This window comes from Salvelinus sp. IW2-2015, unplaced genomic scaffold, assembly GCF_002910315.2.
Source record: "Salvelinus sp. IW2-2015 unplaced genomic scaffold, ASM291031v2 Un_scaffold1623, whole genome shotgun sequence".
Classification (NCBI taxonomy): Eukaryota; Metazoa; Chordata; class Actinopteri; order Salmoniformes; family Salmonidae; genus Salvelinus; species Salvelinus sp. IW2-2015.
In genome coordinates, this window is record NW_019943041.1 from 75,190 (window position 1) to 92,271 (window position 17,082).

A 17,082-nucleotide genomic window follows, 5' to 3' on the forward strand; every position below is an offset into this window, starting at 1 on the left:
ATTCTTCTACAATGTTATCTGTGCTAACAGACATTCCACAGCCAAATCTGACCTGGCAGGATAAGGATTATTTTGRTCCAAGAACTGGTATTTGGCTGAGGAAACTGCATCTCCCACAATGCAGGGGGCGCTGGGTGATGGATGCTGAACGGAGAGTAGCGGAGCGGCTGGAGAGGGCCGCCTGCGTGCAGGGCAGATGGGCGCTCACACAGCTCCTCCTGGTGTCCCTCTTTCCTCGTCTGCTGTTCCCGACTCCAGAGCCATGGGGATGGGGTGGGGGCGAAATGGGGGAACATTTGGAGCTTTTGTGTTCTTGGAACCTGTTTTCACAGCGAGAGACTGTATCTGTGAATGTGTCCCACTCAGACCAGTCTGTTGGCCAGACCTTCCATTTGTTCCTCTGTCATCTAGCCTGCTGTGTTCTAGAGGGCCTTTTGGAACCTCTCTCTGATGGCTCTAAATCACAATAACACCATGACCTCCTATGTGTCTATGGGAGTTTTAGACTTCAGCTGAGTGTTTTTCCCTGTCACTCTCTCTCTCTCTGTCTCTCTGCTCAATCCCCCCACTGTGTCTCTCCTGTGTTGTAGCTGACCTACCTGCCTCCTCCGTGGGGRGAGTGTGAGTCCAAGGCCCTAGACTCTGGCTTCTTCCAGGTCTATAGTGTGACAGCTTGCAGGATCGACTGTGAGACACGCTACATYGTGGAAAACTGTAACTGCAGGATGGTGCACATGCCCGGTAAGAGCACACACTTTCTTTCCCCTTTTCACACTAAACAAAACATGTGGATAGAGTCTGTAATATAGAATTGTCTGGGCCATGGGCAAAAGAAAAACAATAGTTTGGGCTATGTGCCATGTTTTTTCATCAAGGACTATTTGAAGACATAGAACAAGGTGAGGAAAGTTTGATAAAGGAGTTACAGTAGTTGTTGTGGTTGATAAAGTAATCTAAAGTCTGTGGTGGGTTTGAAAATGTCAAAGAGCTGTAAGGTGTAAGGTCAAGATTTGTGTTGGTGTATTAAAGCTTTCTGCTCCAAGGCTTGTCTATCACCTTGCTCCACACAAAGCTCTATTTCTCTCTCACACTCTCTTTAGGTGTGGTAGATGTTTGCATGTTGTGAGTCTCCTTGACTGCTTCCACAGTAGGGTTGCAAAGGGAGGGTATATTACTGGAAACGTTCACAGTTTACCATTAAACTATCAGAATGTTGGTGTCTTTCAAGGATTTTGTGTAATCTATCATAAAACATCTATTGGCCCTTGTGGGTACTCCAGATGGTCCCAGGTGTTATCTATGGCCCTCTGTGTGGCCGTATCACATGCAGAATATATCACATCATTAAAATGGACAATATGTGGACAATATCACATCATTAAAATATCAACAAAAACAAATAAATATGACAAAGCTGTAAAACAATATCATAAATATAAACCATCAACTTAGGGAATACCATTGGTGTTTAATATGAGAGTTTCATCATAATATCCTTTATCATTTTCTTACACACTTTAATTTATTTGAGTATGTCAATATGTATTTGCTGTCAATGTTTTGGTGTCAAATTGGTGGCAGTTGTGAAGAAAAGTCAATAGTTGGAAGAGTTGCAGAGTTAATTGAAAATAATGCTTAGATGTTTATATGCTTTTTTCATTAATTAGTCTATTTTCTCTTGACCCATATGGTCTAGCTACTAGAAACTCACGGACAATATGGACACAGATTTGTGTTATTCAAGTTTAAATTACCAAAGTTCTGATAGATTGCCATAGATTTTCTGTTAAGTACTCCAAATTACTGAAGATTCCGGTAACATTAGTAAATCACTGAAAGCTTTGTAACCATATTCCACAGAATCTGAACTTTCCTTCCCATCCTTCTGTGCTCCTTCTGTCCTTCTAGGTGATTCTCCATTCTGTACCCCTGAACAGTACAAAGACTGTGCCGAGCCTGCCCTTGGTAAGTCCACAATATGAATGCACACAAACGCACACGCTTACATGTCTTTTTGTCAAGGTACTACGCAGCGCACAGACCCCCTCGCGCATTCAACATCGTCAAGTTTCTTTGTAGGCCTATTTGGCAGGAAAACTGTGAAGCCAGCTGTATCGCCTATTGCCTGTTTCTGTTTCTGAGTCTTAAATTAAAGAATGTGAACAAATGTTGTGTCTGTTTGCTGCTTTTCATTAAATCATGCATAGCTGTTCTTTATATGGCCTAAAATACATTTATTTAGGCTATAGCAGTGATCACCAACCGGTTGATCGCGATCAACTGGTCGACCTCCAAGGCATTCCTAGTCTATCACCAAACATTTCTGTAAAAAACCCAACAATAAAGCCTTCGTTCCTATTTTTTTATTTGTTTCTCGCTGTTGGCGGTAGATGCAGTTGATTCAGCAGCCCTAGCTCCGGGAAGGCAAAGCGTCCACATTTTTAATCATTTCATGATTCTGAAGGTAGAACTCCACCTACCCAGCAGGCCCAGAGAGCAAATCAAGTGCACCTATAAGTCTGTTTTTATGAGTAAGTACATTACATGTTTAAGTTGTTATCCAGCACTGTCAACACTTTGTTCAACATTTTTATGAGCCATAAAATGTACGTTCTCCCTACTTCCACTCACGCTATAACCAGCACTGCATCTGCAATAGATGAGCATAGCAAAGTGTTCCGATAAGCTTGCCTTGTTATTATTAGCAGCTTGTGTCTTATTTAATATCTGGGAATATTTCACTTTCTCTGGTCATAGGAGTAACAACATGAATTGGTGCATGAKGCATAAATAATGCAGTGTGAATKTAGTTTTTCCATCAGCTAAGGGAGGGAGAGCGGAGGGACGGTATTGTTGAGTCAAATGAGAGGCAGCCTCACCGCTGCTCCCTCCCTCCCCTCAGACTGACTATCAGATGCTGGCCATCAGTCCAGTAAAAACATATATACAGTATATGTTGCATATAATTTCAAAATTGGCAGGGCAATTCAAGCATAGCCAAAATGCAGTGATAATGTATCACTGCATTTTGGCCTACAGCTATAGCCTACAGCACAAACCTCATTGCTACAGAACAGTTTTAATTGGTTAATGTTGCATAGGCTTAAGTTTTTTAAGTCATGTTTAAAAAATACATCTGCGGTAGATGTCGGCTTGCATTATAGTGCAGTAGGCTATACATTGCACAAGAAGAGTATAAGCTATTTTAAGAGATTTAAGAGAATGAATGCAAATGTATGCTGCTCATGAACAATAACTAGGCCTAATTGATTACCTTTGAAACTCTCCTCTTTGAACTGCCGGATCTGAATAAATGTGTTGGATGGATGGCTTCGATAGTCCAGCAATCGAATTGCATGTCGTTCATATGCTAATAATCCAAATATTCTGCTTAAAAAGATCTTGCACCGCTACCCTCCTCATTCCTTATTCTTAGAGGAGGTCAGAGAAAGCTACAGTGGAACCCGAGTTTATCCTCGGTGCGTGGAAAAAATATCCTGCTGCATGAAGGCTACCCCTACAGACAGGAACGACAGACAGTAAATAAGTCCTTCTGGAAGTGCACCGAATATCACACTTTTGAAATGCCGACGTCGCATAACCCTGAATGATGAGGTTACAGTGTCTGGATACCTGGTTCTTTCAGTGCCCGGAACATCAACTGGAGGACCCCCTCACATACTTTCAGTCAACATGGGTTGGGGAGAAAGTCGGACTCATTGGAAGAAAGCCAATGTTTCCCAGATGTATGGCTTGTTTAACATAATAATAGCTTTATTATAATTTTTCTTACTATTAAGGACATCATGCCCAAGGCCAAATATATTTATATTTATTTTGGTGCTGCTACGATGCTGTCCTGCAAGACTTGGCAAAGACCAACAATGGAGTGGAGAGCTGGCATTGAACTTTTTTGTTGAATCTTGGCGCTACCCACCCCACCATTTGGAAGTTCATCGAGACATTGCAACGACAGCAGCAAGGAGGTGAAATGAGAAGGGAGCAGCAACTTGCTGGCATTCCACCGACATGGCAAAGACCCTGCTACCATAAGCAACAGAAGGATCTGAAGTCGCTGGTTGAGAAGTAGCCTACACCACGACTCAACGGGTGGAGTCTTACCTGAAGAGCGTTCCCTACACTTTCAAGTAGCAGTTGTGAATACTCCAAAGTCCATCTGAGAGAAATGAGCACCTAGTCTACTTGGACACTTCTTCAAGTTCAACCCTTTCAATGACTCCAAAAACCTTATGAGACCAGAACACTAAGCACATTCTTGGATGATTTGTGAACTTGTATTTTTTTGGTTATTTGAAAAAAATATTTTAGGCCTACTTATTTTTGCCCCATCATTTTTTGTATTTTGCTAAGCTTTTTTGTTGATAAATAAATGTTTTATAGTAAATGGTTGGTGTTAGTGGATGGTGTAAAAACTAGAGAAAACCAAAAGCCATGATTTAAAATGAAAATAGATTGTAGAAACTAGATATAGGTCTAGATATAGTATAGGCTGTTTTTAGCCTTCAGCCTTTATATAACCATATGAATGAATTGATATCCACTCAGTGGTCAGTTTATTAGGTACATCCATCTAGTACCGGGTCGGACCCACCTTTGCCTACAGAACAGCCTGAATTCTTTGAGGAATGGAACCGTTGCTCAATTGGTATCAAGGGACCTAATGTGTACCAGGAAAACATTCCCCAGACGTTTACACCAACGCTACCAGCCAATATCCTTGATACCACATGACTCACTGTCTGTAGGAGTGAACCAATTTTGTGAACGGGATGGTGTACCTAATAAACAATATTCTACCCATATGAACACATTTATTTTAGGCTATAACTGAACCAATTTCTGTAGGCAATATAGCCTATACAACAGGGATCATCAACTAGATTTTTTTCTTGAGCGGATGGTTTGGGGGCCGGAACATAATTACAAATAATTTGTAGATTGCAAATTGACCGCAATATGCCCAAACAAATATGTTTCATTTCAAACCTTGCTTACATTTGTATACGATGTGTCTCTCTATTACGCATGGGACTACTTTGGAACAGATTTCTTAAATTAAAATCACTTGGAGCTTATTTCCTGGTGTTTTTACAGTCTTTCATGTCCAACAATAAAAATACATTAAAAAAATTGCGTGGCCAAATTTTGCCCATGGCCGCCAGTTGGGGAGCCCTGCTATACAGTATTCTGCCCATATGAACAAATACAATAGCCATACATGATTTAATGAAAAGCGGTAAACATACATATTTAATAACAGACTCATGAACAGAATCAGGCAATAGTTAACAACAACAACATGGTTTCACATTCTTTAATAACAGACTCATAAACACAATCACACAACAGGCTAGAGTGCAGGCTGTACAGCGCACTTCACAGCTTCCCCGGTGCTTYACAACYTCCCCAGGAAACTCGTAGTCTCAARTGGACAAAAGAGTAGTGTTCGTGGTAAAATATTATGCGTTGCTGCAGTGCTTCGTATTAATAGAATACTTACCGGGAGTGCAACACCTCCCTCCTCCTCTCTCTCACGCCTCCTCTTGTTTTTGCTGTTTGGTTTGATTCGGCAGAAATCATTTGACATCATAGCATTCCTGTTTCTCCATGGGCTAGGGGACATAAAGATAGCATGAAGGAAAGGCATAGGTACATTGTGTCAACACTGTGTCTTATCAATTCCTAAAAGATTTGACACATTCTGTATTAGTTAGCACACATGTATTATTGATCATTTATAGAGAAAACAGAGGTTCTCTCGTTGTGCTGGTTGGCCCTGGTATATAGGATTAGTATTTACTCAGCTGTGTTTTTCTTCCTCTAGAAAAGCCAGGTCTAGAAGCCTCCCTCGGTTCATTTTACTTTCATACTGTACTGTATATATTACAAATAAGGAATCTGTGTATATCTGTGTGTGTTGAGAGGAGGGGAAGCTGTATGCATTCACATACAGTAGAATCATTCACATACAGTAGGATCATTCACATACAGTAGGATCACTCACATACAGTAGGATCATTCACATACAGTAGGATCTCATTTTGTGCCTAAGCCCATCTATATTGAACTGTAAAACTGGGATATTAACTTTTTATTCTCACTTTCCCTGGCTCGTCCACTGTAATTAGGCAATGTGTCTCAAATAAAGAGGATATGAAGGTATGCTATACTGGGACTGTGGAGAGCTAGAGTACCCTCTTGTGCTTGGTCCAGCCTGGCCAGCTCCCTCTCGCTCCCTCTCGCTCCTCCTGAAATTTGAAATGGCTGTGCTTATTCCATCCAAACACACAGACCCAATAATTCTATGCAAATCAGTTCCTAGTTCGACTGTGAACCAATTTGATATACCCACCGCACCGTTTTCACTTAGTAAAGTTTGAAGTTGTTCTTTTTTTAAACCAACGTGTCAGTCAGGAAGTTTGGGAGACAGAAACAGTGTGGCTGCTGTTTTAATGGAAGACAGCTGCATCTGTTCTCACTGAAGGGTCCTGTGACTAGATTACAGAGGAACACAGAAATCTTCTCTGTGCCTAATTATACACACTGAGGAAAACACAGACAGTTGKTGTCCTGTGAAATGTYGACTTGGATAGCATTGCCCACAGTAACGTGATCATACAATCACATTACTARCGTAATCGTTTTAGAAATGCGGTTTCATTGCAGGATGAATGACAGAAGATCCTCTCATCTCACATAATGGTTTTAAACCAAACCTACAATAAAAGGATTAGCTTGTCTCCGGGTTGAACAACTGCTAGCTTAAATATAACATTCTGTTCACAGCCAAAGACAGCGTAATGGAGAGTGTTAAGTTAAATTAAAAACACAATTTCTTAATAAGCTTGGAAATATGAAATAAAGCAGATGATTTGGTTAGAATAATTGTTTTTGACAGAGATGAGACGGTGGATAGAGAGAGGGAAATAGAGAGAGAAAGACAGAACGATAGAGGGAGAGAGAGCGAAGGAAATAGAGAGAGAGGTAGGGAAAAAGTGGAAAGAGAGTAAGATTGTGATGTGGGGAGAGAGAGAAATAGAAAGAGGGAGAGAGTGTGTAAATCAGGGTTATGAATGCACACTGCTACCCGGATCCAATAACCCCTTATTTGAATGAGAATGAAAAGCGACTGAGGTGCCATATTGAATTTCCTGTTGCAATTACGTGACCACTTGGCCCTGAAGGATATTAGTAATCCAAGGGAGACTCCGCCCTGCCCAGGGCGAGCTGGGGAGACTGCCATACTATTGTCACAGTGAGGGATTAGGGTTGGGAGATCAGATTTGATATTTTTATGCATTAAGGGAACATAGCAGCAGGCTAGAATGTGTTGAGAATGTGAGTGAGACTGGTTATTGTCAGAGGAAATTGATTTGGATAGGACCAGACAGATTAGACTAGTATTTTTATACTTCCAGGAATGGATAGAAATGTCTGGAAAATTCATAAAACATTCCTGTGTATTTCATGAGGGCATTTACAGTGTCCACAGTTGTTGAGGGTAATAGTTCATTTACAATCGGTAGAAACTATGAGAATAGAAAGGTTCAGAACTTTTGTGAAGCATCACAGCACAGTGGAAAAAGAAATGGCAAATGGAAATCCAATATAGATGGTGTGAAGAGATAGATGGGAGGGGTTGAATGGAGCTGAAGGGTGGGACTAATAACAACAAGATAACAAATGTAAAATATGCTGTGTCTGTAAAATGTATATAGGTTCAGAACTTTTGTGAAACAGCACAGTTAAAAATATATGGCAAATAGAAATCAAACTGGATGAACATTAGAAGATAGATCAAATCAAATTTGTATTAGTCACATGCGCCGAATACCACAACAGTGAAATGCTTACTTACGAGCCACAACTAACAATGCAGTCAATCATTTGTATTTTTTTTTTGATATATTAAAAATATTAAAAATGTATATTTTTTTAAATAAAAAAATACGAATAAGAGTAAGAAATAAAAGTAACAAGTAATTAAAGAACAGCAGTAAAATAACAATAGCGAGAATATATACAGGGGCGTACCGGTACAGAGTCAATGTGCGGGGGCACCAATTAGTCAAGGTAATATGTACATGTAGGTAGAGTTATTAAAGTGACTTTGCATAGATGATAACAACAGAGAGTAGCAACAGTGTAAATAGTCTGGGTAGCCATTTGATTAGATGTTCAGGAGTCTTATGGTTTGGGGGTAGAAGCTGTTTAGAAGCCTCTTGGACCTAGACTTGGTGCTCCGGTACTGCTTGCCGTGCGGTAGCAGAGAGAACAGTCTATGACTAGAGTGGCTGGAGTCTTCTTCTGACACCGCCTGGTATAGAGGTCCTGGATGGCTGGACCCTATGCACTACCCTCTGTAGTGCCTTCCGGTCGGAGGCCGGGCAGTTACCATACCAGGCAGTGATGCAACCAGTCAAGATGCTCTCAATGGTGCAGCTGTAGAACCTTTTAAGGATCTGAGGACCCATGCCAAATCTTTTCAGTCTCCAGAGGTTTTGTTGTGCCCTCTTCACGACTGTCTTGGTGTGCTTGGACCATGTTAGTTTGTTGGTGATGTGGACACTAAGGAACTTGAAGCTTTCAACCTGCTCCACTACAGCCCCGTCAATGAGAATGGTGGCGTGCTCGGCCCTCTTTTTCCTGTAGTCCACAATTATCTCCTTTGTCTTGATCACGTTGAGGGAGAGGTTGTTGTCCTGGCCCCACATGGCCAGGTCTCTGACCTCCTTCCTATAGGCTGTCTCGTCGTTGTCGGTGATCAGGCCTACAACTGTTGTGTCATCTGCAAACTTAATGATGGTGTTGGAGTCGTGCCTCGCCGTGCAGTCAAGAGTGAACAGGGAGTACAGGAGGGGGCTGAGCACGCAGCCCTGAGTGGCCCCTGTGTTGAGGATCAGCGTGGCGGATGTGTTGTTACATACACTTACCACCTGGGGACGGCCCGTCAGGAAGTCCAGGATCCAGTTGCAGAGGGAGGTGTTTAGTCCCAGGGTCCTTAGCTTAGTGATGATCTTTGAGGGCACTATGGTGTTGAACCCTGAGCTGTAGTTAATGAACAGCATTCTCACATAGGTGTTCCTTTTGTCGAGGTGGGAACGGGCAGTTTGGAGTGCAATAGAGATTGCATCATCTGTGGATCTGTTGGGGCAGTATACAAATTGGAGTGGGTCTAGGGTTTCTGGGATAATAGTGTTGATGTGAGCCATGACCAGCCTTTCAAAGCACTTCATGGCTACAGACGTGGGTGCTACGGGTTGGTAGTCATTTAAGCAGGTTACCTTAGTGTTCTTGTGCACAGGGACTATGGTGGTCTGCTTGAAACATGTTGGTATTACAGACTTGGTCAGGGAGAGGTTGAACATGTCAGTGAAGACTCTTGCCAATTGGTCAGCGCATGCTCGCAATACACATTCTGGTAATCCGTCTGGCCCTGCAGCCTTGTGAATGTTGACTTTTTTAAAGGTCTTACTCACATTGGCTGCGGAGAACGTGATCACACAGTCTTCCAGAACAGCTGGTGCTCTCATGCATGTTTCAGTGTCATTTGCCTCGAAGCAAGCATAGAAGTAGTTTAGCTCGTCTGGTAGGCTCGTGTCACTGGGCAGCTCTCGGCTGTGCTTCCCTTGGAGAGATTGAGGGTAGAGGAAGGACAGGACTAAAAACAAACGTAATATAACTATTGTAAAATAGATTGTGTCCGTAAAAGGTCTATAGTGTGTATAAGCCGGAATTAAAAGCCTAAGTGTTGTTGTTCGTTAGTTTACTCCAATTAGGGGAGGGGTGGTAGGGTTAGTGGAAAATAATAAAGGAAATATATTTTTAAAGGTAAATGTATGTATTTATGTGTGTGTGTGTGTATGTACAGTACCAGTTAAAAGTTTGGGCACACCTACTCAATCAAGTGTTTTTCTTTATTGTTAATATTTTCCAAATTATAGAATAATAGTGAAGACATCAAAACTATGAAATAACACATATGGAACCATGTAGTAACCAAAAAAGTGTTTAACAAATCAAAATATATTTTATATTTGAGATTCTTCAAAGTAGCCACCCTTTGCCTTGATGACAGCTTTGCACACTCTTGGCATTCTCTCAACCAGCTTCATGAGGAATGCTTTTCCAACACTCTTGAAGGAGTTCCCACATATGCTGAGCACTTGTTGGAAGCTTTTCCTTCACTCTGCGGTCCAACTCATCCCAAACCATCTCAATTGGGTTGAGGTCGGGTGATTGTGGAGGCCAGGTCATCTGATGTAGCACTATCATTTGTTTTCAACAGGACAATGACCCCAAACACACCTCCAGGCTGTGTAAGGGCAATTTGACTCTTATAAGGAGAGGGTCCTTATAAGGGTCAAAGCCTGGAGGTGTGTTTGGGGTCATTGTCCTGTTGAAAACAAATGATAGTCCCACTAAGCGCAAATGGAAAAGCATTCCAGGTGAAGGTGGTTGAGAGAATGCCAAGAGTGTGTAACGCTGTCATCAAGGCAAAGGTTGGCTACTTTGAAGAATCTAATATATAAAATCATATTTTCATTTGTTTAACACTTTTTTTGGTTTATACATGATTCCATATGTGTTATTTCATAGTTTTGCTGTCTTCACTATTATTCTACAATGTAAAAAATAAAGAAAAACCCGTGAATGAGTAGGTGTGTCCAAACTTTTGACTGGTACTGTACACATTTACAAAAAAAATATATGGGGGATTGGAAATGATAAATACAATTCTATTGATGGAAGCTACAATCTATCTGCAATATTAAATCTACCCCATAAAAAAAAATTCAGTAGCAATTAGACTAACCCCCCTTCAGTATGTACAAATAGATCATCCTGGAAGCAGAAGGATCAACATTCCCATCATTATGTCTTTAGTACACTGTCCCAGGTAAAACATGTATACTGTTAAATAGACTCTGGCATTTCTGCTAAGTGCATCAAGACGCACGGCCATTCTGAAGTATATACTGTAGGGAATGCTGTTGAGATGGGTGTGTGTTTGTGTGTGTACCCTCAGTTGCCCTCAAACTAAGGTCAACTCTCCCTCTCCTCTCTCTCCCCATCCTCACCCATTACCCCTCTTCCMTCCCTCCCTTCATCCTCTCCTTCATGTCTCCCTGTCTTCTCTACTGTAGCCAAGTTGTCAATGCTGGAGAGTAGTAACTGCATCTGTAGGACACCATGCAACATGACACGCTACAACAAGGAGCTGTCCATGGTCAAGATCCCCAGTAAGACCTCAGCACGCTACCTGGAAAAGAAGTTCAACCGCTCTGAGAAATACATCACGTAAGTACCTGCCTATAGGAGGCTCCAGAGGAACAGATGAATGCATTAGAAGGAAAAATCTAATATACATCAGCCTACAGTATCACATATATTATATGTAGTAATAGTAAGGAGTGTGTGGGTGGAAAGTGAAGATATTACACTGAGATGTCTTTGACGCTCAGACTAATGGGAAAGAGAACTGGAAGCCTGGTATTGAAGAGATCCGTCATGTTATCATATAATGTGGTTTTGATGATAATAACAATAGGCATTCTCTAGTGGATGCAGTCATCAGTTGAGATGCTACTCTACTAATGACATCGTATGGGACATATGGTTCAGTGTAGRAGAATAAGTACCCTTACTTATGGCAATTGATAATACAACTATTGATATAGTAGGTATAGTATGCCCTGTATGTCTATTTCCCCATTGACAGAAAGATAAACAAACTTTGAAAAGACTGATGGTTAATAAAACTTTAAAAAAAATACAATTTAAAAAAACTGATGGATTTAGACTGACGGCCTGAAGAATGACTGATGACTTACCAGTGCATTGATTGATAGTTAAATAGGATGACAATATCAAGATAAATGTATTGTCTTCTCTTTAACATGATTGAAGTGTTATCTGATCTTATCGATGTCTCTCTTTCAGGGATAACATCCTAGTCCTGGATGTGTTCTTTGAGGCCTTGAACTATGAGACCATTGAGCAGAAGAAAGCCTACGAAGTGGCAGGCTTACTTGGTATAGTCAACTATCTAGCTATTACCTACCTATCTTCTTCCCCTCTCTCTCTCTCTCTCGCTCTGGCTCTCGCTCTCCGTCTCCCCTCTCTCTCTCCACTCTCTCTCTCTCTAAAATTCAAATTAAGATACATTTAATTAAATAAAAAATAAGATAAATAAAGAACAACATGTACATGGATGATGGTTACACTATATATTAATGGTTATGGGAAGTCAGGCTATGACAATCATCCTCAGGCTATGGCAATCATATACATACTGTATCTGACAGTAATATGTGCGGTTTCTCCCTCCCCGAGAATAATGTCATTAGTAAATGAACAGAAGTTGGGAATTGATTGAGATATTTTCTTGAAAAAGATTATCTTATTTGGGAGTATTTCTCAGGAAAAAGTGCGTCTCTGTCTCTACCTCCCCTGTAATGCAGTGACCACATAGATGCTCTTCTTTGGGTAGCCATGTCTTTTCGTGTCTCCCTTTTTCTATAGCCAGTTGGTGTTCCTTGAGCCTGTATTTTGTCAGGGTCTGTCTCTGTTTTGTATCTCTGACAGAGTAGAGATATTCTGTGTTTTTGTATTCTGTTTTGAGGGCCAAATAGCAATTTAGTTTATTCAGTATTTTTGTTTAATTTTCCCAATTTGTCAAATAAGAGGTTTTTATTTCTGTAACAATTTGATTGATTTCCCTGTCTGTTTGGATAATATAGTTGTTTAGTGTTTTCAATAGCTGGCATAGGGGATTCTTTTCAGGGTTCAGCTCTTGGGTTTCCAGTGCTTGCTAGCTCTCTCTCTCGCGCGCTCGCTCTCTCTCTCCTCTCTCTAACTGTGTATTGTTGATCTTCCAGGTGATATAGGTGGTCAGATGGGTCTGTTCATCGGGGCCAGTATCCTTACCATCCTGGAGCTATTTGACTACGCCTATGAGGTCAGACATAGAACACACACCATGTAGAAACTTCCAAACACACACATTCTCACAAACGCATTATCAAACACTCTCACAGACAGTTATGTTTGGCGGAAGAAATAATAACTAAAACATGAATAACAATTCATATCWGAGACACCAGTCTAATCGGTTACACACACATTTCTCTACAGACTCAAGGCCAATCACACACACACATATTCACATTCACATTTAAAGTGTTGAGACGAAAGAGCCTTGCCATATATCTGTCTGGGCTGAGTGATTGAGGTGCGTGATCAGTCTTTTCATTAAGTCAGCTCAGCCGTTGGTCTCTCTCTCCTACTGCTTTGGTCTGCTTGGAGCTCTGCCAAGGACAAACCAGTCATTCTGGGCCCTCTGGGCTTTAGAAATACACATGAGAAGTATTTCTTTTCAAACCTTTCTCATGTTTTAATGGGGAGCCTGTGCGGGGTGTTTTGTCGCAGACAGAKAGAGCTGCTGCTCTGGCTRTGGTTTTAAAGACCGCCACTAAAATAACAGCCTCGGTGACGTTTGGCCTTGAGTCAAGATATTATTACATATGCTGATGCCTAGTCACTTTACCATGCCTTCATGTACATATCTACCTCAAATACCTGGTACCCCTGCACAGTGATCCGGTTCTGGTACTCCCTGTACATAGCTCCATGCTTGTGTATTTTATTCCTCTTATATTCCTAGTTTTCTTTTTATTATTATTTTTTAACTCTGCATCGTTGGGAAGAGCTCGTAAGCAAGCATTTCATGGTAAAGTCTACACCTACTGTATTATTTATGGTGCCAATTATAACAGTTAAARTTCACCTTAAACTAAATTGGTCATAAGTTACCACAGCATGTAAAAACCACACTTCATGAATCATTTTGTGATACTGTGTATGTCCTTATGACCCTGATAATGTGTGTTACATATATATGTTGTMAGGTGGTGAAGGACAAGTTGCTGGACCTACTGAGCCGAGACGACGAGGAGGAGAGCCACGGAGAGGACGTGGTAAGGTCATCAGGTTAATCAGATGACAAACTGGACTGTCACACTGTTTGGAAAATGTTTTATATTGTATTTATGGCTTAGCATCCAGCTAAACCTCAATATGATTTATGTTATTCTGTGCCAGACAGCTATCCCAATSTAATTCTCAGTTATTGACAAGAAAGGAGATGAGATCTCTCCTACTGAATCGTGTCAAAATGTCACTCAGTGTATTTTAATTTTAATTAACCAGGTRAGTTGAATGAGAACACATTCTCACATACAGCAACGACCTGGGGAATAGTTAAAGGGGAGAGGATGGATGAGCCAATTGGATGATTAGGTGTCCATGATGGCATGAGGGCCAGATTGGGTATGTAGCCAGGACACCAGGGTTAACACCCCTACTCTTACGATAAGTGCCATAAGATTGTTAGTGACCACAGAGASTCAGGACACCCTTTTAACATCGCATCTTAAAGATGGCACTCTGCACAGSGTAATGTCCCCAATCACTGCCCTGGGACATTGGGATCTTTTTTCAKACCAGAGGAAAGAGTGCCTCCTATTGGCCCTCCAACACCACTTCCAGCAGCATCTGRTCTCCCATCCATGACAAACCCTGCTTAGCTTCAGTGGCAAGCCAGCAGTGGGGTGCAGTGTAGACGTGTGCATGTGTATAAGTGTACTACACGCATATGTGTGTGTCACCCTACCTCAGAGTTCCTGTGACCCGGTGGCGAACCACTCGGAGGCCATCAGCCACACGGTGAGCGTCCCCCTACAGACCACCCTGGGCACGCTGGAGGAGATCGCYTGCTGAGCCCCCAGCCCAGCTCCACACACACACCAGGCAAGGCCACTGTGAGCCACCACCACACGGGGAGCCAGTGAGCAGCAGCCTCTTCCACAGGCTACCAGGACAGAATGATAGTGACTTTGGTGGGGAGGATGCGTAGCTGGTCAGAGGAAAGGGTGGCTGGGTTGGGCTAGACTGGGCTGGGCCTCCCCTCCACACTGTCACTGTAGCACTAATGGGGATTAAGGAGCTGTCACCTGGACTTACTGGTGCTCTCTGTTACTGGAACTGTTACTGTTACTGTACTGCTGGAGGAGGACAGCCGCCTCCCCTCCCCCTCACGTGCTCATCTACCTGACTCATAGGTCTTCTCCAGTTCACAGACAGACAGACTACACTGTAAACCTAACGGGAAGGGACTCATCTCTGTCCTAGACATGTGTATTCACTAGTCACCCATCGGTCAGTGCTGCCAGACATTGTACCATAACAGTTGCTGTGAACTGTCCAAGTTGCATGCGCTGCTTCCTCTYGGAGACGGTTTCTCTCTTTGGTGATGCTGATTGGCTGACACTGGACTGAAGTGGTGCTTTACTGTACATTTGCCCTGTTTCTCTCTCTCTCTGTCATTCTCTGTCTCTCTCCGTGGCCTATGAGATGAGGCCAGCTATAGAAATAGAATGTATAAATTGAACATGGTTCACTATAACATATTTCATATGACACATCCATCTAAGGCAGTTCCATTKTGTTGATGCACTGTTTTCTTAGGTGGCAGGTTGTATATCTACGGGAAGGGCTGTTGGGACTGTATTTGCATTCATATTGGGAAAACATGAACATTCTAAAGAATCAATTCCAAAATGACTGTTTTGCGTTCGGTTATTYATTTTGTTGTTTAATGCATCCGTTCTATTGATTCCACTCCTATCAATTTACCACAAGGTTAGTACGCCGAGGGAAGGCAAGGTACTGAGCTGCTTCTTAACAACATATTAAACAGGTGCCATATTCCTATGTGTAAACTCATGTAAATTATTAAACGCTTGCCTCTTGGCGGCAGCGCCTCAGTGGGGTAAAAGCACTCATTGATGACTGAGGCTGAGCCAAAACCAGAGAGGTGGAGTATGACATTGTTTACCTGGCAGAATACAAGCAGAGTACAAATGTCGCTCATAAATGAACATGCTGRGGGGGTTTAGTTTCATTTCAGCTGCATGATGTGGGTGTGTTGTCTGGTGAGAACTGATGGACTCCCAACTCATCATATTTTACATAATGGTCTTGGCCCTTACATGGAGATAGCCCAGCTAGAAATTGAATTGAATTGAAAATTGAATTTCCATGATAATCACGGTTCTATTAATGGAAATAATGTTTGGATGATAAAAATTGCACCGATGTAGATTCAGATGAGGGGAAATGATCTTCTGATTMATTTGWGGATACAGGRTGTGTTGTATTGTGATGTTAATGTTGGTGTTGTGGCAAACCAAAACGGGTACGAGACAGTGTTCTGTCCTGTCTACAGTGGACATGTTATTGAAGAAGGACTTACATGAACCGACTTAYGACTGGTTGACATTTTSATTTGAAGCAAATACAAATTTGCTAACAGAGCAGGRTAATACTAACACAACGGGTTCAAATAATCAAGCCCAACATGTAAAACCTGTCGTTTGCAGAAACGGTAGCCTGCAGACTTTGCCGGGACTATTGTCCATCTCTGACTGAAAGACACAAGCTTTGTCAAATTGGAGSTGATTTTAAGCCCAATATTTKTTTAATAGACRATAGCCCCAACCAAACACATTTAATAACCAGTTAAAATCAAAATCACCAAACCATGGGTGGTGTGAAAACCACAGGTGTTTTTCTGTTCTCAAAAGTGACAAAGGACTATCCAAAGCCCTGACATGAAACGCTGACTGGTCTGAGTCCATCTCAAAAAGGATTTGGTTCRCACTTYATGTTTCTTTAACACCCCTCCCATCTAGTGCCATCACACTAAAAGGGGCCATATTGCATCACTATGATATGACGAGTACATCYATCCAGAGTAGCATATCAATTAGCYATGATTATTCAGACAGGCGGCAGGTAGCCTAGCAGTTAGCGTGTTGGGCCATTAACCGAAAGGTCGCTGGTTTGAATACCCAAGCCGACAAGGTGAAAAATCTGTCGATGTGCCCTTGAGTCAGGCAGCTAAACCTAATTTGCTCCAGGGGCGCCGTACTACTATGGCTGACCCTGTAAAACAACACATTTGACTGCACCTATCCGGTATGTGTGACAAAACTTCTA

At 41.9% G+C, this 17,082-nt stretch overlaps 1 protein-coding gene across 1 annotated transcript; it reads left to right on the forward strand.

The window, feature by feature from the left end:
* The first annotated feature begins 474 nt into the window (after positions 1-474).
* LOC112071484 (acid-sensing ion channel 2) lies at positions 475-14,903 on the forward strand. The gene is made up of 8 exons (XM_024138935.2): positions 475-498; positions 591-741; positions 1,909-1,965; positions 11,169-11,322; positions 11,965-12,056; positions 12,903-12,982; positions 13,932-14,000; positions 14,701-14,903. The coding sequence occupies exons 1-8, from the start codon at positions 475-477 to the stop codon at positions 14,800-14,802; spliced, it is 729 nt and encodes a 242-aa protein (XP_023994703.2). The 3' UTR covers positions 14,803-14,903.
* Positions 14,904-17,082: the final 2,179 nt, after the last annotated feature.